This window comes from Ammospiza nelsoni, chromosome Z (genome assembly GCF_027579445.1).
Source record: "Ammospiza nelsoni isolate bAmmNel1 chromosome Z, bAmmNel1.pri, whole genome shotgun sequence".
Classification (NCBI taxonomy): Eukaryota; Metazoa; Chordata; class Aves; order Passeriformes; family Passerellidae; genus Ammospiza; species Ammospiza nelsoni.
Window position 1 is genome coordinate 58,563,561 of NC_080669.1, and position 22,700 is coordinate 58,586,260.

At 40.6% G+C, this 22,700-nt stretch overlaps 1 protein-coding gene across 13 annotated transcripts in view; it reads left to right on the forward strand.

Moving 5' to 3' along the window:
- The window catches only part of LOC132086990 (uncharacterized), a 52,887-nt gene extending 30,354 nt beyond the window's left edge, over nt 1–22,533 (forward strand). For 5 of the 13 annotated variants that reach the window (XM_059492997.1, XM_059492998.1, XM_059493005.1 and 2 more), the window contains 4 exons: nt 9,027–9,108; nt 18,855–18,955; nt 20,006–20,093; nt 20,489–22,533. In XM_059492997.1, the coding sequence (XP_059348980.1) occupies nt 20,557–21,390 (834 nt within the window). In that variant the 5' untranslated portion in view covers nt 9,027–9,108; nt 18,855–18,955; nt 20,006–20,093; nt 20,489–20,556 and the 3' untranslated portion in view covers nt 21,391–22,533. Of the gene's footprint in view, nt 1–9,026; nt 9,109–12,153; nt 12,248–18,835; nt 18,956–20,005; nt 20,094–20,488 lie in introns of all 13 variants that reach the window. The other 8 variants (XM_059492996.1, XM_059492995.1, XM_059493002.1 and 5 more) reach the window with 3 other exon arrangements.
- Nucleotides 22,534–22,700: the final 167 nt, after the last annotated feature.

Here is a 22,700-nt window from a genome sequence, read left to right on the forward strand (position 1 = left end):
CTGATCAGGATCTTTTCCCTCAGCCCTCAGTGAGGGAAGCTGAAGCCAGAGCTCAGGGAGGGAGGTAATGCCCTTTTCAGTGTTACAGGATGGTTTTCATGCACAATTGACTGTCTCCATCTGAAGTCTGTTGTATCATCATCAGATAATATTTTTCTGGGCTAGAGAGAAGAGCTGGGTATTTTAACAGCTTTCACACTCCCTGAACATTACTTATCAAGCTTGCTGAGGAATTTGGAAACTTAATTAGTCCTCACTGGAAATAAGTTGGAAGTTTCAACTGACTTGTTGGAAAATCAGAAATTTAATTAGTACTTACACTGGGACCAGCTGTAGGATCTATGTTTCATGAAACCAGCATTTAAGGACATGAAACCCTGCAGCCAGTCTGAGCCACTGGTCATTTTCAGAAGAACCAGGGCTGTGCTGTTCATGCCCATTGCTCCAGGTTTTCTGAGCACCCTGATGCACCGGGAATCTTTCACTTGCTCTGCTCCTCTGCCAGTGCAAACATCTGTGAGTCTAGTAAATCAAAAGTGACAATAGCAAGCAAAGCATTGTGATGTCCCCTACAGTATTTACAACCTGTATCCCAGTGCCCCATAAAGATTTTTAATTTGTAAATGAAACTCTACAGGAAACATTGGGTAGGGAAAGCATCCCTGTGTTACCAGCACTGTTTTTAGCACAAATCCTAAGCATGCCCCATATTAGTTACTGTGAAGAAAATTCACTCCATCCTACCTAAAATCAGCACAGGAATGATTTGAAAGCCTATAAAGGCAGTGTATTTCCCTTTGGTTTTGACTACTAAATACCTGCAAAGCATCTTTACTGATGCTGTGCTTTTTTCCCCCTTTATATGAAAGGATGCTGATACTCCCTGTGAGAGTCTGCCCTTGTTCCTCAGACTGGCTGCCCTCTGTCCCTGTTAGTCTGCCTGTCTGGCTTGTGCATCCATTAATGCAGGTGTTATACAGCTGTGCTTCCACATGTGTACCCACTGGGAATGCATCCTCAGCCTCACCACCCATTGCACTTGGGTCACAACGTTGTGAAAACCAATCCTGTCGTTAGCACCACCTAACAATTACCTTTTCCACTTTCAATTTGCACACATGTCTCTCTCTTGACTCTTTTGTCAGTTGTTCAAATTTCAGGCATTTTCACATTTGGGAAAAGAAAACTTTCAGAGCCTGACCTCTGTATTTGTAGATTTTGGCTCTGAGGAATGACTCTGCTGCCTTCACTGCAGCGCTTTGTTCTGAAAATCGTACTTTGTGTCCCCTTCGCATTTTGTAGTGTGCAAATCTTTGATTACGTTTTGTTCCTTAACATGATTTGAACCCTTAACAAGTGCATTCTACTGCTTAAGAAATGGTCCTGTGTAGTTGCTTGTGGGCTCAATGTGAATTATTGAAGGTCCAAGTTGCATCTGAGGTGAGACCTTCCTTACTGTGAACAAACATATGGGGGGAGGTTTTTTGGCTCAAATCAAGTGCTCAGAAGAGAAAACCCTGTTGTGATGCCACTGACTCTTCCAATAGTTTTGGTAGTAGCAGAGTTTAGCATGCCTCTGCTAATAAAGCTTCTGGGGGTGTACAGGTCAGGGCTTTTAAAAACAGCTCCTCCAGTCATTTCAGAAGAAATGGCTCTAGTTACTGGTTTGTCATCATGTCCTCAGAATCATTTGCTTGGTCTTTTTGCTCTCAGTTTGATAACCTTCCCCAAGGTTTCTCTGACCTGGTTTCAGTTACCCTAAAACTGTTCAATTTTACTGGCTGATATTATTTTTTTTTACTTTAATATCTTTCACGCTTTCTTAAAACTGTACTAGTAAAAATCATTTAGTTTACAAAACCCCCAATCAAAAAAAAAAAAAAACACCAAAAAAGAAGCCCCAGAAAAACAAACACCCCCACCCCCAACAAAAAGATTAGGAAAAGAGCTCATTAGTAAAAACCAATTTGTAATAATCACATTTGAATTAGGTTTTTTTTTCTCTCTTTTATCTGCTTTGGTATTCTCCTAATATCTTGACGTGATTGCAGCTTTTTCCTTGACTTCACCAATGTTTCTTGACTTCAGCACAGGTGATCTCTGACTTCTCCAGCTTTTCTTTATTGAAAAATTTTGACTGACACTGCATGTTACTGACTATGAGTGAAATGCCTGATGTTGCTACATGAATGCTTTTTAACTCACCCTTAGAACTGGCAAACAATCAGATGGTTTGTGGCAAATCTTTTCATAAAGAACTTGCAGTAGGTTGATGTTTTCTGCAGGCTGATCACTGAGGCTGCATTTTACAAGCAGATAAAAGAGAGAAAAAAAATACTGGCCAAAAAAGAGAAAAAAAAAAAAAAGAGAGAGAAAAAAAGAGAGAGAAAAAAATTGGCCAGTGTCTCCTGGCCAATTTGCTAAGTGTCATGGTCTGAGGTCACGGTCAGTTTAAAAACTTTCATTCTTTTTTGGGTGCCTCACAGGAAAACCTTTTCAGCTGTGTGACATACCTTGTAGATTAGTTTGTAGGGTGGGACAGTCCTTTATGTCTGTAGAACCACCCCTGGTTTTGACTGAATGACTTTGTTGCAGCTGCATCAATCAGTAACTGTCTATGAAGTTACAATCTCAAGTGGGCAGAACAGCCCTTTGAAAAGTGTGTTGTGGATAAAATATTAAAATTAATTAAAACATATCCCTCTTCCTCTCTCCAGTCACTTTGGTCAATCAGACCCTTGCTTTGTGCTGGTATAAACCTGAAAATGTGTGAAAAGAAATTCAAGGATCAGCTACAAAGATCACTGAAAGTAATGGAAAAAGTTCTCATGATTTGAAATGTACAACCTTTGGAGTAGGCACTGCAATTTTATTCAGGTTTGAATGGAGCTGAGCGTGAGGAATCAATGGTGGCCTCAATTCCTTGATGCACTGCCACAGGGCACACAAGTAATTGGCAGCTGATGCTACCGGTGTAAATGCTTCAGCTCAAGTAATATAAGAGAAATTATTATGGGGGGGAGACATTTAAGTTCACAGTGAAATTTGTAAATGTCTTTGATGAGGATTATTTTTCTTAGGCAATGTGAGGTGCAAACATAAAAACTGGAGAGCCACGGTAAGATTGGTGCGCTGAATGATCAAAATCTTCAGTTCCTACAGCTTCAACTTATTGCACTTACATCTTATTGACTCAGTAACCTTTTAATATTTTCCTTGATATTTGATTTAGTGATAAATAATCACTCTTAAAGACCTACTTGGAGTCAACAGCCTGATTTCAATGACATTGTTTATCTTTATGCCTTTCTCTTCCAAGGATTTTGGCACTCATAAGCTAGAGATTTAGGATTTATTGATAAATCAAATTCAGGCAATATGATAGTCTGTATTCAACCAAGACAGTGATGAGGGTCCACTGTGGAAGAAATTTTTTCCTTAATTCTGGTGTCTTTTTGATGGCCTCTAACTGGATGACAAAAAGAAAATAGTCACATGTCCTGTGAGGAGCAAGAAAGACAGACCAACTTAGTAATAAAGGTTTTAACTCACAGGGGAAAGTTAAATGCATTTTGTTTGGGCCATAAAAGACTACCTAAAATACATATATTGATAGAGAGGGAAAGCAAGTGTCAATTTGTTCTGACTATATAGTATCAGATCCCTCAGAATGCCTGACAAATTTAACTGACAGCAGGCACTGGAAGTTCACTAGGATTTTAAATTTTGTTTGAATTAAAGAAAGTTCCCCTCTTCTGGGATGTCTCCAGAAGATTTTGTGTACATGTTTGTCATAAACAAACATGGAACAATCCTTAACAAAGCGCAGTAGAAATTGCTGCCTTTCCACGGTCCTCTAAAGGGCATTACTAAAGATCACTCAAACTGCAGCAGCAATTGTCTCTGCTGAGATGAGACACCCATTCCTCCAGGGCTGGAACTGCCCAAGACAATGGAGCAGGTCTTTCTCTTGCTGTGATCATTTATGATTTTTGTTTTAATGATGTCTAGGAGCCACCAAGAACAACAGATCTTCCTCCAGTCATGCTAGCTTCTCTCATTTTTTTATCACCTGTTTCTTCTCATGCTCCTTCATGACTTTTTTCACAGTTTGTCAGCTGCTTAGCTGATCTAGAGACCTTCCCAGGGCATTCCTGCTCTAGGATACCTGGTTTTATGATTTGTTTTGCAAAAGTGCTCCTCTCTCTTTGCATTGACTGATCAGGTTTTGTGTGCATCAGGAAGAAGTCTTTGTCAGATGTGACTCAGAGCATGCAACTCCAGGTCATTTTAAAAAAGGCTTTGAACAATGCATCTGAAGAGCTTTTCTGCACATTATTAACAATATCCTTGTGCTGTCTCAGTCTCCAGGCAGCCCTGAGTCCGGTGATGAGGTACTGCATACACACATTGCAGGAATGCTGCCTGGAGAGGAGGTCTGACAGCTTGGACACGCTGAACACAGATAATGGGTTGGGTGGGGAGCAGAGACAGAGAATTCAACCAGTTCCATTTACATCAGGAATTAGTTGCTGCAAGATCAAGATTTCATCTCTTTCCCCTTTTCAGAATTTAATTTCTGCACTTGTTAGGACTACAAGGAGGAAAAAAAATAGTCTCTTTTCCAGTTCTTCAGTGGGACATTTAGAACCTTGCCATTGTCACAGCTTACTAAGAGCATGTATACTGCTTTCAGAATTAAGTGAAAGGCATTTAACTCCTCCATTTTGCAAGATATTCGTCCTCTTCTGGGCCTGTTTTAGAAACAGTTCTTAAGATCGTGGGGTTCTGGCTTGTGTGAACACTTGTTTTTCTCTGGGCTTAAACCTAAGATGTAAAACTGGCTGGAAATTCTGAACATAAAGCTCTTCTTTTCTGTATTTTTATTGTTTCTTATGAGACTTTTATGAAGGATGGGTAATTGAGAGGGATCCACCTTTTCTTTTGAAGCTCTCAGTCAATGGAAGCATCCCATACATATAAAAAACTCTTTACTTTTAATTGTTCTTTGGAGTTTTGCCAAGGATTTGCCTGTTGCCATGGAAACTTCTGAGCATGCAGAGATTAAGCAGTCCCTGTCCAGAAGCCATTTGTCAAATAGTAACCATATTTTTTTTTAACGAATGATAAATAATTCAAAGGTGACAAACACAGCCTGCAGCTAGTGATCCATGTTGGGTTAATTAGGAACATAGGAGAAAGGAGTTTCTTCATCCTCCTGTGGTAATTCCCCAGTTTTCCTCCTTCTTTCTCCAGGTTATTCTGACTTCATGAATGGAACATGTAGATACCATAACTGACTCCCCTGCAGTGATATATTCTACTTTCAGCTTTCATACAGAAACAAGATAATTTCTGTTTTGCTCTGTCTAGTGTTCTCTGGCTACCAGGACATAAAATGTCAAAGAAACAGCCAAAGTTTCAGGTAGCTGTGCTCTGCTAATATGTCTCTGTTTCCAAAATGTTAGTATAGGTGAAAAATCCTGGATGCCTTCCTGAAATTTGGGCTTCATCAATCATAAGCTACATCTGGGATCTTGCCAGACTGGGCTAGAAGCCGCTGAGCACAGAGCAATTGAGAATGCAGCCGTGGTGTCTGAACACCTCTTTGATTCACAAGCCAAAAAGTCTCTTCCCCAAGGAGCTCCACAGCTTCTTGGACCGTCCAGGCAGCAGGAGGGATGGAGAGGCAGGTCACTTTGTCAGGAGTCAGTCCTTACTAGTTTATCCACAGATACTTAGGACATTGATGCCTCTGTTTGAAAACAAAACCCCTGTAGTGCAGTGCTGAAAGTCCCAGCTTTGATCTGGGCTACATGGAAAATTTTGATCTTTAAAAAGTGCTGACTTGACAGGTTGTCACTGACCCTCAGACACTGATTGTTTGCTGAATTGTTTGGAAAAAAACTGAGAAGACCTGCAGGTTGTCAACTTAGCATTAATAATGTATAATATGCTAATACAAAAATATAATTATCTTTTTCTTCTTGACCAAAGGAATGGGTTAGCTCAGAGCTCATACAGCCATAGAGAAAAGATGCTCTTTCAAAGAGCAATAAACCAGATTTTTATGAGTCCTACAATCAAGAAAATAAAAAAATGGAGAACATTTAATTCCTCTTTTTAAAAGCTGTTAATAACTAGTAGTGGTAGTGTGAAAGTAAAGAGCACAGAAAACACTAAAGACAATTCTGAAGTACACATTGCATTTGTCTGCAGAGTGGAAGTAAATCCAAATGTGAAATGTATCACACATAAAGGCTCAACAGGGAGAATGTAAACCCCATCCTTAAGTTATTGAAGTTTAATCAGCTATATCCATAAAAGACAAACTGAAATAGCAGAGCAAGGGGGGAAAGTCTATTTTGTAATAAACTGAAACAGTATAATATAAAAAAAAAAGTGCATGCTTGCAGTGTATAATTTACACTTATTTAAAATAAATGTTTCAGTTGAACCTGTTCAGAACACTCAGAATTCAGTGAATAAGTCCATTAAAACTAAAGTCATAAATTCAAGATTTGAAGGAGAATTAGAGTAAACCCATTTAGAAATGCTTAGTAGATTAAGGAATTCTTATAAAGGTAGCTCATTTGTGGGTGCAACAAAACCTTTTGGTATCATACTTCCTTTTCCTAATGCAATTACCCATTGTCAGTTGATTCTGTGCAATCATTGTTTTGGATTGTTAAATTCACTGCAGTTCTAAGTTGTGGCTGTGAGGTTTAAGATCTGGGCAAAAAGAACACTTGAATACCTGGGGGCACGAATTCAGACAGCAGGGTATATAACCAAAGTTTGCATTTGAAAATGAGTATTTTACAATCTACTGAGCTAATACAGATGGGGTAGTTTTTAAAGAGAAAGCATAAAATCACATTTTTCCTCCATTCTAGCTCCTTTGAGTTCTGTGTTGTCAGTGAATGTCATTGTCTTCATTTGAATGAGGAAACTGACCTTTGGAAAATGAAGTCTGAAAGAAGTATAACAATATATGCCTCATCACTGTCCTAATAAAACCAGTAGATACCAGGATCTTCTCAGGTCTGGGTACCTGGAGGAATTAGATTCAGAAGTCAAAAGTCAGCAGCGATAGGACTTCAGATTAGAGACAATTGTGAGCCAGATCTTTCTAGAACTGACCCAAAAGTCCTGGATGAGGTGTGACTTCCAATTTGCTTAGTGAAAAAAAGGAAGAGTCTTTAGTCATGAAATCAGCATAAAACTGAGAGCAATTTCTATCTCAGTTTCCCACTCTGTCTTTGGAAGAGTCTCAAATTCAGGAGAGGGAGCTGCAGTAAACCTTTAGCAGCTCACAGTAGTTCAAGGGAGATGGATTTCTCTTCTTTAATGAAGCCTGACTGTATGTTTGTGGTTTCCTGACACAGTGTTCTGCTTTATTTATCTGACCAGCAGATTCCCAGAGTGGTGACTCCCTTTTTCTATTATGTCACTGCCATGTTTTGCAGTGTGGTGCTTTTGTCCTGGTTGGGCTGTGCTGTTACCTGAGAGAAGGAAAAAACATATTCCCTTTGTAAAGGGTTCTGCTTTGCCCTGCCTCCAGAAAGAGGCAGAGCCCACACTGAAAACATGCAGATTGTACATACACCTTCTGTCTCACGTGGAAAGGAAAGCTGAAGCATTTGGGAAGCCAAAAAGCCACTGCCTAGGGAAACTACAGAGCAGAGTTGAAGCAGACACAGTGGGCCCAGAGGCAGCAAGATCTTCCCCTTCTTAGCTGTATATAATCTGTCTGTCCAAACACCTGAAAGAACTTAATCATACACTTCCACAGAAAATATTTTTAAAGTATGAAATTTGGCAGAACATACCCCATCTACCCTGTGCTCCAGCTGGGCCTCAGAGATCAGAGGGGCTGGTTGTGGCTGGATTCCATTTCTGATTAGAACCAAATCAGTGCTGTAAGTCTGGTCATGGTAAATATGGTGCTTCATGAACAATGTGATTTATTGATTGCTGTGGCAGAATATGGGTCAGAAATTGCCATGGTATCAGAAAGGTAAGTCAGTGATATCACCAGAGAATGGAGCTTATTCCATAGGCCTCCTTATGGGGGAGGAGATGGGCAGAGATGGGCACAGCCCTTCAACAGCCCCAGAACAGAAAGGTGGAGTCTCCTCTGACCTCCTGTCCCTCTTAAATCACATGTCTACTGTTTACTTTGAGAGTGGGAAAGAGGTAAAGTTCTAACTGATGTAATTTTATGACCAGGTGAAATCTGAGGGACTATATTCATACTTGCCATGCATATGCAGCTTTTATTTTGTTGGCATATAAGGGAGTGTTAAAAGCAATATGTATTTTTGAGTTAATGAAGCGAAGTTCAACTTTTGGTCACTGTTTGGACCCTTCCTTGTCTTAGCTCCCTTTGGCTGCATTGCTTTAAACAGAGCATGGCCACACCTCCATGCCACTCCATCCTTTGTTTCCTGCCTCTCTCAGGGCAGCACACCAGGCTCCCTCAGTGTCCCTGCTCCTGGGGCTGCAGACTTTTAGTTTCTGGTGAATTATTGCCCCCACAGACACTTCTCCTTGCAGCACTTTGTGTTTCAGTATTTCCTTCAGTATGCTCTCAACAACATTCCTGCTGTGAATTTCAGCAAAAAGGACCAGAGTCCTTAGATTTGGCACAAAACCCCTGCCTTACTTGCTGAAGAATTGTTTTTCAAGCTTTCCCCTGTTCATTTCTGAGCTCATAAGATTCACTTGCCTGTTGCCTTTAGAAACCACTGGGATCTCTTTGTATTATGTGTCCATGCCCTCACTGGAACTCAGTGTACCAGGTTGTCTTCAGAAGAATGTCATCAGAAGTATGTACAGTCATGCCGAACACAGCACTTATTCCTTTTTCTGTATGTTGAGTAAGCAAAGCACAGCCTGGGGACTGTAACTTACGTGGGTTGTAAGGGCATGAAAACCATTTTAACATCAGCTTTGCAGTTTGCTCCTTCCTTTGCAAACCAGTTGCACAGTGTTTAAGCCATCCCTCTATTCCCTGATTTTAGGCACCAAGATAAGATCATCTGCGCATGAAAATCTTGGGACCCAAATAGCTGCAGTGTTGGAGTCCATCACGTTGGAAAACAGGTACTTAGCAAAATTCCCCCCAGCCCCAGCTTCTGCATAAAGACTCTTCAGGTGCTTGATTCAAATGTGCTCTGTAAAAACCTTCATCCTTTATCTTTCCATCCCTCCATCAGTGTGACTTCTGCTGTGTTGCCCTCCTTTGTACAACACCATTTTGCTGTAGTTCTGGGCCCTCCATAGGAACCATCTAGAACTCCTATGAATTTTTGCTCTTTTTGGTCATGTTTTCAAAGGTGAAAATCCCCTTTTGTTATCTTTGCATGTTCTGTGCATCCTTCTGTCTAATTCTGCTATTCTATTATTTCTTTAGGATGTTTTGGTAAAATGGATATGAAATATGTGAAATCTAGTAATTCTGAATTAAAAGTTTTTGGTTTTGTTCTTGTTCTGTTCTTTTTTTTTTTTCTCCTTTTTTTTTTTTTTTTTTCCCCTCGAAGGAAAGCTCTGAATAACTGAAGTAAAAAGCTTGTTCTAGAAGAGGAGGAACTGCGGAATTTTGGAAGCTTTCAAAATTAATGATGGATTATATGCCCTAGAACATTTCCTTTTCCAGACAGTGTTTTTTGTGACAAGCATGAAAAAATTGTGAGATAAAGCACTGCTAGGCTTGTAAAACACTTTTGGATGCAGATATGTGTCTTTTTGTTACAGTGTTATACAAGTTAATTTAAAAGTGAAGTTGAAACTGGTCATGCTGTACCTGATGACACTTTTGCTTCACATTTTGTTGAGGTTTGATGAAATTCCTGTTAATCTATAATAAGCACAGTTCTATTGTTATGTCTGAGTAAAGTTGCATACAAATAGATTGATTAAAGGCATAATGAAAAAAACAATCACACTACAAAAATTCATCTAGAATTCACAGGCTGGGAATTTTTGTGCTTCATCCAAATCTCTAATTTAAGTTTTTTAATGACCTATACCAATACTTGCAGCAGCACATGGTAGGTCAAGATGTGCTGAGCAGCAGCTGTGAGAATAAAAAGATCTTTGCTCTTATCAGGGACATAGGGAGTGGGAGAGGAAAGTGCTGAGGAAAAAGACAGCAATTTGCTAAAACTTGATTGCTGAGGTTCCCCCCCCACCCCCAATTATTCTTCTGAATGGGACAATCAATGCGGACACAGGTGCTCAGGTATGTTAAACTAAAAACAACCTAGAGCAAATAATTCTTGCAGATCTTTTTTAACAAAGAAAATAAGATCAAGTTCTCAATGAAATATCATTCAAACGTTTTTCCTCCCAAAATGTTTTGAAAATACCTATCAGCTTTGATTGGGAAATTTAGAATTATTAAGCATCTTTAGATGCTTTTTATCTTTAGAATTATTAAGCATTCTTTCCTAACTTAATAATTGTCATCTAATAATTTCTACCTAAATTCTCCTACCAGGCAATTCTAAGCAGTGCCACCCTGTCCCCTCACAGTAGTTACCTCCGTGTTTGTTGTCTGAAAATGCCATTTTTGCCACGGAGCAATTCTCTGTGTTTTAACATGCATGTGCACCAGTAGAACCCACCATACTTGCACTTTTATTATCCATTCTGCAAGACTCGCAGCTGCTGCCTGTTCCAATGAGCAGCAGCAAGAGAGGGACAGGACTACTCTGAAATGGAAATGTTCCTAATTACTCCAAAATAGCTCGGCCAGGTAAGTCAGAGCTGGCAAAGTGTCCTGTCAAGAGAATTAACTTTCCCTAATGGCTGAACAGGCAGTGAGTAGATCTGCTCACTGTTCACTTCTCTTAACCTCCTGGTCACAAACTCTGTATTATTCCAATTTTTAAAACTTACTTTTAGCACAGAACTTCCCTTTTGTGATTGTAAGCTCTTATGAGTTAGCCAGCCAGCACATTGGTACAGAGTTGACCAAGCTGGTTGGTAGCAGAAGTTATAGCACATTGATTTTTAATGCCTTTGTGCTCCTTACTCAACTCTTGTTTTGGTGAGTTGCTTTTTCTTCCTCTTAAAGTGCTGGTGCTTAATAGTCTCTGGACTATTAATATCTCTGGAGTTTGTCCTAAGGGCATGCTGGACTATTTCAGATCATCTCTTCAGTGACCCTCTGTTTCCTCCTAGCTACCCAGTGCACTGTGAAGTCTATTAATTACCCCAACCATGAATGTCCTCACAGACTTATGAATCTCTTATGAAGATTCATAAGAGGTTTAGCAGCAAAGACACTTCCTAAGTAAAGATCTAGGAGATACTTATTAAAAGAAGAGATTTTAATTTGTTAGGTGAGAGTTAATTAACCAAACACAGAAACTGATTACTTGGGTTCAAAAAACTCATTTCCCTGAAGGAAGTGAAACTATTTCAGCACAGAGGAAAAGACAGATAATTTCATGAACATGACAGAATGGCAAAGGTAAAGAAGGATTCAGTCTGTTTCAGCCTTAGGTCTTCAGAAGGCCAGGTTGTACAAACCAGAATGTGCCATAAGAAACAGACTTTTACTCATTAAAATGAGTAAGAGGAGATTCTCTAGCAAAGTGTTAGGAAAAGTGATAAGTCAGTCTGCCAGTGGGGGAGCAATACCACTTCTGATTGAATTTAGGCATAAGTAGTTTAAAAGTGCTTTTTTGTTCATTCTTCATCTAAGTCTCTGTGGCTGCCTCTATACGGAAATCAATGAATGACTTTACTTGCATTTTACTGTGATGTGGCCTGAGCTAAGAATGATTTCACAGTAAACTGAATAGCACAAGATTCTTCACACAGCAGCACAGTGAACTTAATCAGCCAGGATGGTGGGACCCTGCCTGCCTCCCTCCACATTGCACAGAGCATCCCAGGGTACCAAGATATGTCCCAAGAGGAGTGATTCAGCAACTACAGCAGTGGCCTGAATGCTGTGAGGGTAAACTTCTTCTAATGACTGAGGGTAGCCAGGAAAGTTTGTTGGTACTTAGAAAATCACGTGGTAGCACTAGCTTCTGTGAAGATTTTTCCACAGTGACATCAAAATCTAATATAACAAGAACCAGAGAAGGGGAGTCTTATGTTGCCTCTTGTGGCTTTAGCTCTTTTTTCTTACAGGAGCTCAGATGCTGCATAGTGCAGTCCTGCCTTGAGGAGACAGAGAGTTGGTGTTGTACAAAGGAAAGGCTGGTACAATTAACACAGTTCTCTGGTAAGGTCAGGGAGCTGATGTGCTTCCAGGGCCTGGGTTTCCTTTGGAGCTTAATATTTTTTTTCTGTGTTGAAATATTTAGAGAGATTAGATAAAAGATGCTTAGGCTTATAACTTTTCTAGCAATAAATAGAGTTTATAGTCTGTGATCTACAGTCAATTGATGGCTGCTGTTACAGCTGGACATAAAAATTACATCCACAGTAGTTCAACAGGTGTCTGCCTTGCAAACATTCTGGGTAGAGGGGAAAGCCTCAAGCATTGACATATGTGCTCTCACACAGTTGGGAGGACAAATTTAATGGCAGATGCCATGCTAGTGGAGAGAAATCTGATGGAAAATCCAAGTGTAAACAGAACTTTGAAACCTAATTATGATTCAGCAAATATTCATACTGGTTACAGTAGCATACAAGTCTTTAAATTTAATCAGCAGACCTTAATTCAAAGCCTATTTCTTCTATAACTTGGAAGGCATGAACAGCAGAGCAAGGACAGTCCCTTTCTTGATTACAGAACTCCAGTCAAAATGACATCAAGATGTTTGTGAGAGATGAGTACAATTTACTTTGGAGCACAAATGAACGAAGTATTACGAAGTGGTAACAATGTGGTAAAGTAGTGATGAAGTATTTAAAGAAATTGCATTTTTTTCCATGTTTGATGGATGCTTACACGGCAGTCTTGGAGGACAGCCGTACCAGAAAGAGCTGAATGATCAAGGAGGCTTGTGGTGTATGAGACAGTGAGCCTGACTTACTGACACATGTTCCATGCTCACTTCTCTCCCTGCCTACAGAAACAGAGAACATCTCACCTCTGGATTGTCACTAAATCATTAATTTGACTGTGCATATTAGCCTCAAAATAGTCAGCTTTCAATTTCTCTGCACAAGGAGACTTGAAATGGAATCCTTACTGTTCTTTCTTTACCATAGACACACTGTGTGTGTCAGGTCAGTAATCTGCAGCACAGATCTTCTAAACAGGTTAAAACTTTCTCATTTTTTGTTCAAGTTGTATAAGATTTTGGGTTTGCTTTCTGCAGAAAGAAAATTATTCATGTCATGTTGACATCATGACTATAATGAAAATATGTTACTATAATGAAAATACTGTTACAGTTGGATTATAGGTGCTTCCCCTGCAGGTATTTTTTAGGTTCACTACAGCTGGTTTGATTTTCTGAAGATGTCCACTAAAAGAGTTCTCAACTCCCTTATTACTGGTGTCTGTTTGGAGTCCAAAGTTTACCTTAACCAGTGAATGTTGCTCTCTTAAGTCAAAATGAAGGCTTAGATTTAGATCCCCTTTCTCAGTGATACACTACCTCCATCCAGCTTCATATTCCTCCTGGATCACTGACTCTTTAAAACACAGACAAGAATATAAGCATCACAGACTAATGCAACAGAACAAAATTCTACTACAATAACAGAATCTCTTTAAATCACTGTTTTATTCAGTGAAAGGAATCTGTGACTGGTACCATTAGATGGTACCATCTGATGATACCTAAAGGAGAACACTTCAAAGGAGTCTTCAGTGCATTAATACTGTTTCAGTGCTAGTATGCAGTGGAAAAAAAAAAAGGAAAAATATTTCATCCTTTTAGGAAAAAACCCAAACAAACTTCCCCCAAAAACTCAACAAAATATTTTCCCATCCTGATACCTTTACTGTTAACAAAAGATGTACACTTCCAGGTGAAAGAAAATTGTTTCACCCTCGGTTATGATCATTGTTTCTCCTAGATCTGATTTATTTGCATTACAGATAAAAAATGTTTTAAATTCAAATGCTTGTGATTCATGATTTAAAAAACAGACTTTGATTTTCAGACTTTTATTTTCAGGTTCTTGAATACCTGAGAAATACAACTTTGTAGTCTTTTAACACTGTGGAACAATGAATTTTAGCATAAAGACTGACTTATTTTACATTCAAACAGCCAGCATACTAATGAGAGAAGAATTTATCCTGCAGCTGTCCTGGTTTTGTACATAGAATAAGTGTTAGAGGTGTTGCTTATGAACCTACTTATTGTTTTTAATGGTAATGTTTTCATTTTGAAAGGGACCTATACATTTCAAATATATTTGAACACTATGCTGCAGATTTATACTGCTATTAAACAATCCTGTGAATAGAGTACAATCATAATGTTAGACTTCATCAAAACAGTTCTCTTTCACCAAAGAAAGGCTGGCAGTATTCAAGCATCTGGTCCTCAGCCTTAAAGCAGCGACTGTTTTGTTTTTGTTTTGTTTTGTTTTGTTTTGTTTTGTTTCTTTGATTTTTGTTATTTTTTGGATGCAAGAAAGCAAAAGAATATCTCAATCTACTCTAGCAGTAACAAAGGAAGACAAGTAATGTGATTCAATCATGTGGCTCAGGGCGATTGTTGGGCAAAGAGAAAGGCTCTGGGGTGAAGGACAGATTCCCTGTGACTTCCATGGACTCTTACTGGGCCTGTACAAAGAAAGACTCACTATCCTTCCTCCTGGTCATTCCTGGTATTTTAATTTTGAAATGCCTACAGAAACTTGTAGTTAGCCACTGATTTCCTTCAGCTGCAAAAACTGAAAGATTGTGTTTCATTTCTTGTTCTGAGTCTTTAGTTGGGAGATTTCTTTGATGTTTATCATTAAATCTTTTAGCCCCCCCCTACGTAAACTTATCTCACAGGCTTTCTAATGTATTTCTCAGTCTGGCTTCTATGCATACAACAAGGGTATTAAATCAGCAAAATCTGAAAAGCACAACTAATTTCCCAATGTAATTATTTATACCATGCCTGGTCTTTGTGGAAGTATCTGCAATGCAGTTGCAGCAGAAAAGGTGGAGAGAGGCAACATGATGTCCAGGAAGGGGTGGCAAAGAGAGCAGGATGTGTCTGCCTTCTGGAGAAAAACCACCTTTGTTAAGTAGTTTTATTTATTTCTCAAAAATGATTGCCTGAGGTGAAAGTGGGGCCATCCCTCCTACAGTGACTTTTGTAGGGAATTGTATGCAGTTCCAGCAATCTTGAGGTCACTGATCTGCTCTGTAACTACCACAGAAGCACACACACAAGAAATAATCAAAAAAGGGAGTGGAGAAGCATGATTCTAGACACAGTTAATTTATTACTCTTCCATCATCTGCTCTTTATTTAATTGCTACCTGAGGAGGCTGGACATGGAGTTTATAGGGTCAACAGGTTACCTGGTCAGCTTGGATGGGTTTAAGAAAGGTAAAAGGGGTAACTTACACCCAGAATTCACTAGCACATATTAATTCCCACTTTCACTTATAAGGCCCTTTATTACCTGTTTTCAATTAAATGTCAACACAAAAAAAATAAAAACTCCAAGTGAGAATTTTAAACAGGAGTGAGGTAGAGGAGTTAGTGTTATGCTGATCATCTTCCTGGCAGAGAGGCATAAAACAGTGGAGGGAGAGTACATAGACAGGACACCTGGCTGGTGGAGGACTACACAGTAGGTAGGAGGTCTGTTCCCTGCTTGACTTGGGAAAACATTCCTACTGATTCCATCTTCCTTCCATACACCTTTCATGACCCCATGCTGAGCAAGGTCAGAGAAATCCTCAGGCATAAAAATGAACTCTATTTAAAAAAAGAAAAAAGCATTAAAATAAATTTAAAATTAAAAAAAAAAAATTAAAAAACCCACCTTGTTCTAGCAGATCAGCAGTACAAGTGTTGGTGCAGGGAAGAGAAAAGGAAGAGATGTGGAAAAATTCTTTTCAGAAACAGTTTGAATCTATGTAGCCTTCAGTTGAGTGCTCTCAATCTAATGTAGTTTATTGCACATCATGTTCAAGCCTGAGAAGATATTTCCATGCTCTGATTTTGGATTTGTGAGTAGGACTTAGCCTGGGGCATTAGTGAGTGGTCATGCTGAGGACTCAGGTTTAACACCAGCAGCAGGAGAGCTTTAGGCAGAAAAGCCTCAGGCCACTTACTCATGCAGTTTAAGAATGCACCTTCAGCAAATGTTTTTTTGGTTTTGCCAGCAGCTGAGCAAGAGCTCAGGCATTTTACTAAGGAAATCTTGTTTCTGAAAGCTGTTACTGTATACTACAGAACCTGCACTTACACTCTAATAAGACAGAGTAATAATGTTTGTCTGAAATCTCTCATAGAATCAAAAAACCCTTGAGGCTGAATGGCACCACTGGAGCTCTCCTAACCTGGTCAAAGAAGGACCAGCTCCAAAGATAATTACACTGGTCCCTTTTCAGTTACTTGATATTTACCTCTTACCATTACGGCATCTTCTTACAAGTCTACTTCTACTTGAAAGAATCACAGAATTTTCTGAGTTGGAAAGGACCCACAAAGGTCATTGAGTCCAACTCTTGAGCAAACAGCCCATAGAAATGAAATTGAAGTTCAGCTTTCAGTCCCCATAATGTCACACACTTTTTTTCAAGGACTATACACAGCAGGACAAGCGTCCATTGTGGAAGTGTCTAGTGAGCTGAGTGACAAACATATTACAAAAATAACGAGAGGGATCCCCCTGATAGCTGAGTTCTCCTGTAGAGATGAAAGACTTATAAAAAAAGGCTGAGAGAGAGTTTGGAGGGGTCCTCTTTGAATTATATCTTCAGCAGTCCTGCTTTCCTTTCTGCTGTAGTACTGCAGGCTGAAGCCCTGCAGGGCACAGCAATTTACCAGCCTGTTATTAAAGCTGACTTGAGGGTAAAATTTGCTGGGAGTCCTCAGAAACACTTATGAAAAATGGCCTTTTGGTCTGTTTTTTTGGTATTTTTCTTAACTTTTTTTTTTGTATTTTTCTTCTTATAAAACATTCCTTGTTTTATAAGAGGTTTCAATGAGATTTTATTTGGGAAGGGCTTCTTCTCAGCCTCAGGCTTATCCTAGGTGGAGACTGCAGGCAACACTCCCCTGCCTCTTCCCTGAAACAAACCAGCATGATGCCTGTCCCCACCTTCACACTCTGTTGACTTGAATGATTTTGGAAGGGGGAGGACTGGAACCTAGATCTTTCCTGTCCTGCTGGGACATTGTGTTTGATAAAAGAATAAAACTCAAATCTGGTCAGTCTAAATGAGCTTTGAATTTCTTTATTATTTGGGATATTAGAAGCAAAGGTGTAGTGATTTTGTTTTTGCAGACTTACTGGCATTTTTATTCTAGAAATAGTTGCTATTGCTTTTTAAATGAAAAACTTTTAAGATCACATATTTATTCTCATTAATACCTTGTTACTTTTCAGTTCCATGGGAAAATGTTGAATTTCCCTTAACCTCAGTTTGTGAGTATAGCATAAATTTTGCATATAGTGTTTAGACTCTTTTTTCCTTCAATCCTTGCCAACATCTGTATTTCCTGTTAACATTTGTATTTCAGAGGATTTCAACAGATTCTAATTTTCAAAACCTTTTTTTCATTGACTGTGCTTTGTCTGTACATTTTACACTTATCACCTCTCTCACAATGCAGGGAATTTTCAGAGTTGTCTTGGTCTGTATATTAACACATCCCTTCAAAAGACTATCTAGTGACAAATCAATTCTTGTGTCAAGCAGTTCTCTGTTGGCTTCTATAGGGACTGTGTAAGTATATAGGATTGATTTGTAGGATAGAATTTATTCTCTTGAATCCCGTTACAAAGATATCAGTAAGTTTCTATTGACAATCTGACATTACAGTGTATCAAAAAGCCCTCAAGGGAAATCATGTAGAAAATGTTAAATAAGAAGTATTTTACTCACAGTCTGTCTCCAACAGGGATGTCTTAATTACCTTATTTTCTGCAGAACAGCAGGTCTTGGCACTGGTGCTATGAGAACTGTAGCGCACCTTGGTGAATTTGTGTCATGATCACAGGGACTGAGGAAGCTGGTCCCTGACACAATCTTTAATGCCAAGCAGCTATTCTATGGGCTTGTTGCTGGTTCTGCAGGACAGCTCATGAATAACAAAGCTTTTGTGGAAGTTTCTGAGTTTAGAACTATTTCTAGTCTTTTCAGTTTCCTTAAATGCCTTTGCTGCCTTAGGGCAATAAGATACCACTTACATTTCAGTGTCTGGCAGAAATGATCATGACACATGGGAAGAGAAAGGATATGGACTGGTGCAAAAATAATATTTCAATTGTGGTGGGTGTGCCTACTGCTGTGTGCAGTACAATACCATGTGGAATGACAAAATGCTGCTCACTGGTGAAAACCTGCAGTGGGTTGACCATGGCTGGATCAGAGATGCCCACCAGAGCCACTCTATCAAGTTCCCTCTTCAGCTGGTCTGGAGAAAGAAAATATCAGAAGAGGCTTGTGGGTCAAGATTAGGGCAAGGCGAAATCACTCACCAATTATCTCATGGGCAAAACAGAACTCAGCTTGGGGAATTTGCTTATTTATTGCCAATCAAATCAGAGCACGATAATAAGAATTAGAAGAAATGTTAAAAGGTTCTCCCACCACTTCCTGCCTTCTTCCCAGGCTTAATTTTATACCCAATTTCTCTACCTTCATCAGCAGTCCCTCAGCAGTCACAGGGGGATGGGGAAAGGGGGTTCATTATATGTTGTTTCTGCAATTGAGGCTGTGTAGTTTTTTTCTTTTTTCTTAGGTGCTTCTTTCCCCTTACAGGCTGGTCATCACACCAACACACCCACCCAGAATAAATCAACTGTGCCTCTGAGTGTACTGGACTTGTACTTCTACTTTCATGTAAGTCTGTTTGAGTCTGCCAATGTTTGATTTGTTTTTAAACAGAACATGGAAAGTTACTCTTGTAATAGGTAGCAGCCCTTCATGAAAGACACAGCTTTGACATCTATTACTTATTACGATAATGATAAGTTAGTCTGAGATCTGTCAGGGGTGTGACAACAATTCCACTAGTCCAATGACTGTAGGAGCAGAAGGTCCTGGTCTTTCTCTGGGAAACGTGTCCCACTGCTGAAAGCCAGCAACAGAAGAATTGTACACTAAATTCAAAATCCTAATTCAACACTGAGTTCTTGATTCTAGTTGAGCAGAGCTGAATATGAATTCAAGAATGTCATTGCCATGGCTTGTTTACTGCCTTTCTTAAGAGGAATAAAATTATATCCTGTGTTTCATAGGGCTTACAGAAGTAATGTGCAAATATGTCTCTGAGATACAGAACCAGGACTGAAGTTAAATTGGTATTTTCTCAGGGCTTGCACACAGAGGGTTTGGGTCTATTCCAGGTAATCTGATTACCTCAGAAGGTTAAAACAGGAGTTTTCAGGGCAGAGCTATGGACACTTGATTTAAGACTTCTAAGCATAAAATACTTATGGCAGTTTCTCAAGAGAAAACTGTTGCCGAAACCAAACTTTGGACACGCTCTGATTGGCAGTTTGACACTTGATTTAATGCTGGTGAAATGGCTTCCCTGATCCCAGTAGAATCTTCACTGTGCCTCAAGCATATCCTTACATTGTAACTCATATTTACATGTTATTAGGGCTAATTAATGTACTAGAAATCATAGAATTATCAGCTTGGTAACAAAAGTAAGAAGGAAAGAACTTGCCTTGATAAGTACTTCTGCTTAGGAAGCAAAGTTAGTGTAGAATTAGCTAATTCTGGCAATTATTTACTCAAGCACAAATTCAACATCTAGATATATGTTATAGATATATGCATTTTAAACCACTATGCACAAAATGCTACCTGTCCCTGAGGCTCTTGTCTCAAAGGCACACCCCCACAGCAAAATGAGTAAAATATAATTGTTTCACGTTGCAGGCCTGTGGTTTACCCCGAAACTTTTAAATTATTGCTGTTTTGAAGAGCGGACTTGCCATTAGTTCCAGTGTTCTGCAAAAGCTTTTCGGTATGTTTCAGTACACTGCCAAATCAAAATCCACTAATCTCGACCTCTCACCACGCGAGACACATATCCTTCCCCCTGGTAAAATATCATCCTCACTCTTCCCCCACCCTCAAGCTGGTTATTTGGAGTTAAAATGGAGGGAAAAGGGACTGAAGGTGAGGCTTCCTCCGGTGCTGGGTGGTTGCCATTGGAAGCTCCCATTGCCAGTCCCGGGGCACCACTCCTGTTTCCCCACCCTGCTTTGGCACAGGCAATTGAGGCGAGCTATGTCCCCCGGGTCCCTCTGGGTGGGTGGCGGGACTCAGCGAGCCGGGAGGATGCCATCTCCAGGGGCCGGGCCATTCCTTCCTCCTCTCCTTGGGACAGCAATGACCACAGCCTCTCCCTCTCGACAGCGTGCGACACCAGCGAGGGCGAGCAGCTCGCGTTCCTGAGCTGTCCCCAGCCTGCCACCGCCACCAGCATGGCCACGGGGGCAGAGTGGAGCTGCCCCATCTGCCGCGAAGCCTCGGACAACATCGCCTACGTGCGCTCCTGCCGGCACCAATTCTGCCGGCACTGCATCGTGCGATGGGCGAGGAAAAACCCGTCGTGCCCGCTATGCCGGCAGACGGTGCACGCCATCATCTGCCCGGCGCCGCACGACCAGGGCTTCACGGAGATGGTTGTGTCGGAGCCCTCGGTGTCCAGGAGCGCCGGCCCGGAGGAGTCGAACGTCGCGGAGCCGCAGCCCCGGTCTCTCGTGGCGGGGCTCCCTCCCGAGACCTGGGCATTTTTGTTTAGCAACTACACCGAGATCCTGTGGCCGCTGGAGATGTGGCTGAACGAGGTGGTGTGCGGGATCTCCTCGTGGGTCGTGGCCTACGCGAAGGGCAGGATCGTGGCCAGCCTGTGCCAGTGCGGGCTGCACGAGGAGGGCCTGGTGCGGGAGCTGCAGCCCTTGCTGCGGGAGCAGACGATCGCCTTCGTCAGGCAGCTCATCCTCGCGGCCGCCGAGCTGTGCGGCGAGGTGGCGCGGCTCCGCATGGACACTGGCCCCCAGCAGCCGGTCCCCCAGCAGCCGGTCCCCCAGCAGCCGGTCCCCCAGCAGGCCGACCCCGACGCTGTCGCCTTGCCGGGCACCAGCGAGGCGCAGGAGGAGCGCCGTGAGGGGCCGGGGCAGGCCGGGGCCGCGACCTCGGGCGCCGGGCCGAGCGGTGGCAGCGGGCCCGGGAGCTCTCGGCAGGCCGGGCGGCGCAGAGGCGGCGGCGCGCAGGAGAGCGGGGACCGCCAGAAGTCTTACCGCCGGCAGAACTAGAGTGCTGTGGCAACCCCGGGAGAAACGGGGTCGGGACAGCAGCGGGGATCTTTCTTTAGTTCAGAGTAAAGTAATTTTGTAAAGAAGCCAAACCAAAGCAAAACAAAATCACCAACCCCAAGAACAATTTTAAAACCGCGTGAAAAGCCTTAGTCTCTCACTAAAAGCCCTTTATGTGGCATTGCCCGCGCTGTCACCCACATGCCTTCTCCTTCTGCCGGTGCTGTGCACACTTTCCCCCCAGTGTGTGGTCTGCAACTCCCACACCCTGCCGTAGTTTGAAGCCCCAATTCCTCTCTTAGAGTGTATTTGTCACAGTTTCTTCAAGAGATTGCATTATTACGGCCTCAAGATTTACTTCCAGTGTGTCTCAGTTTATTAGCAAATTGATGGAATTCCAGACAAACAGAATTCTCCATTGTACTGCTATTCCAGTTTAACTTAGTTATGTTTGATGATATTTTATATGATCATGATCAAGACATTGAAATTTGTATTAACATTTAAGTTTGTTTCCTTTTAAATATTTACAGGAATTCTTTGTGTAGACATCCTGTGAGTGTGAAGACTCAATTCTTTCTATCAAGAGATTGACATATTGCTAATATTCCGGCAAGAGGTCTTTACTGTTTTTCTTACCTAAAGTAGAAGTCTCTGTGACACATGCTTGAAATTGAGATTTATTCAATAAAACAGCAATAATTCTGAAAAAAAACAAAAAAAAGTTGTGAGCCTTGATCATGATCAAGACATTGAAATTTGTATTAACATTTAAGTTTGTTTCCTTTTAAAGATTTTACAGGAATTCTTTGTGTAGACATCCTGTGAGTGTGAAGACTCAATTCTTTCTATCAAGAGATTGACATATTGCTAATATTCCGGCAAGAGGTCTTTACTGTTTTTCTTACCTAAAGTAGAAGTCTCTGTGACACATGCTTGAAATTGAGATTTATTCAATAAAACAGCAATAATTCTGAAAAAAAACAAAAAAAAGTTGTGAGCCTTGATCATGATCAAGACATTGAAATTTGTATTAACATTTAAGTTTGTTTCCTTTTAAAGATTTTACAGGAATTCTTTGTGTAGACATCCTGTGAGTGTGAAGACTCAATTCTTTCTATCAAGAGATTGACATATTGCTAATATTCCGGCAAGAGGTCTTTACTGTTTTTCTTACCTAAAGTAGAAGTCTCTGTGACACATGCTTGAAATTGAGATTTATTCAATAAAACAGCAATAATTCTGAAAAAAACAAAAAAAAAGTTGTGAGCCTTGATCATGATCAAGACATTGAAATTTGTATTAACATT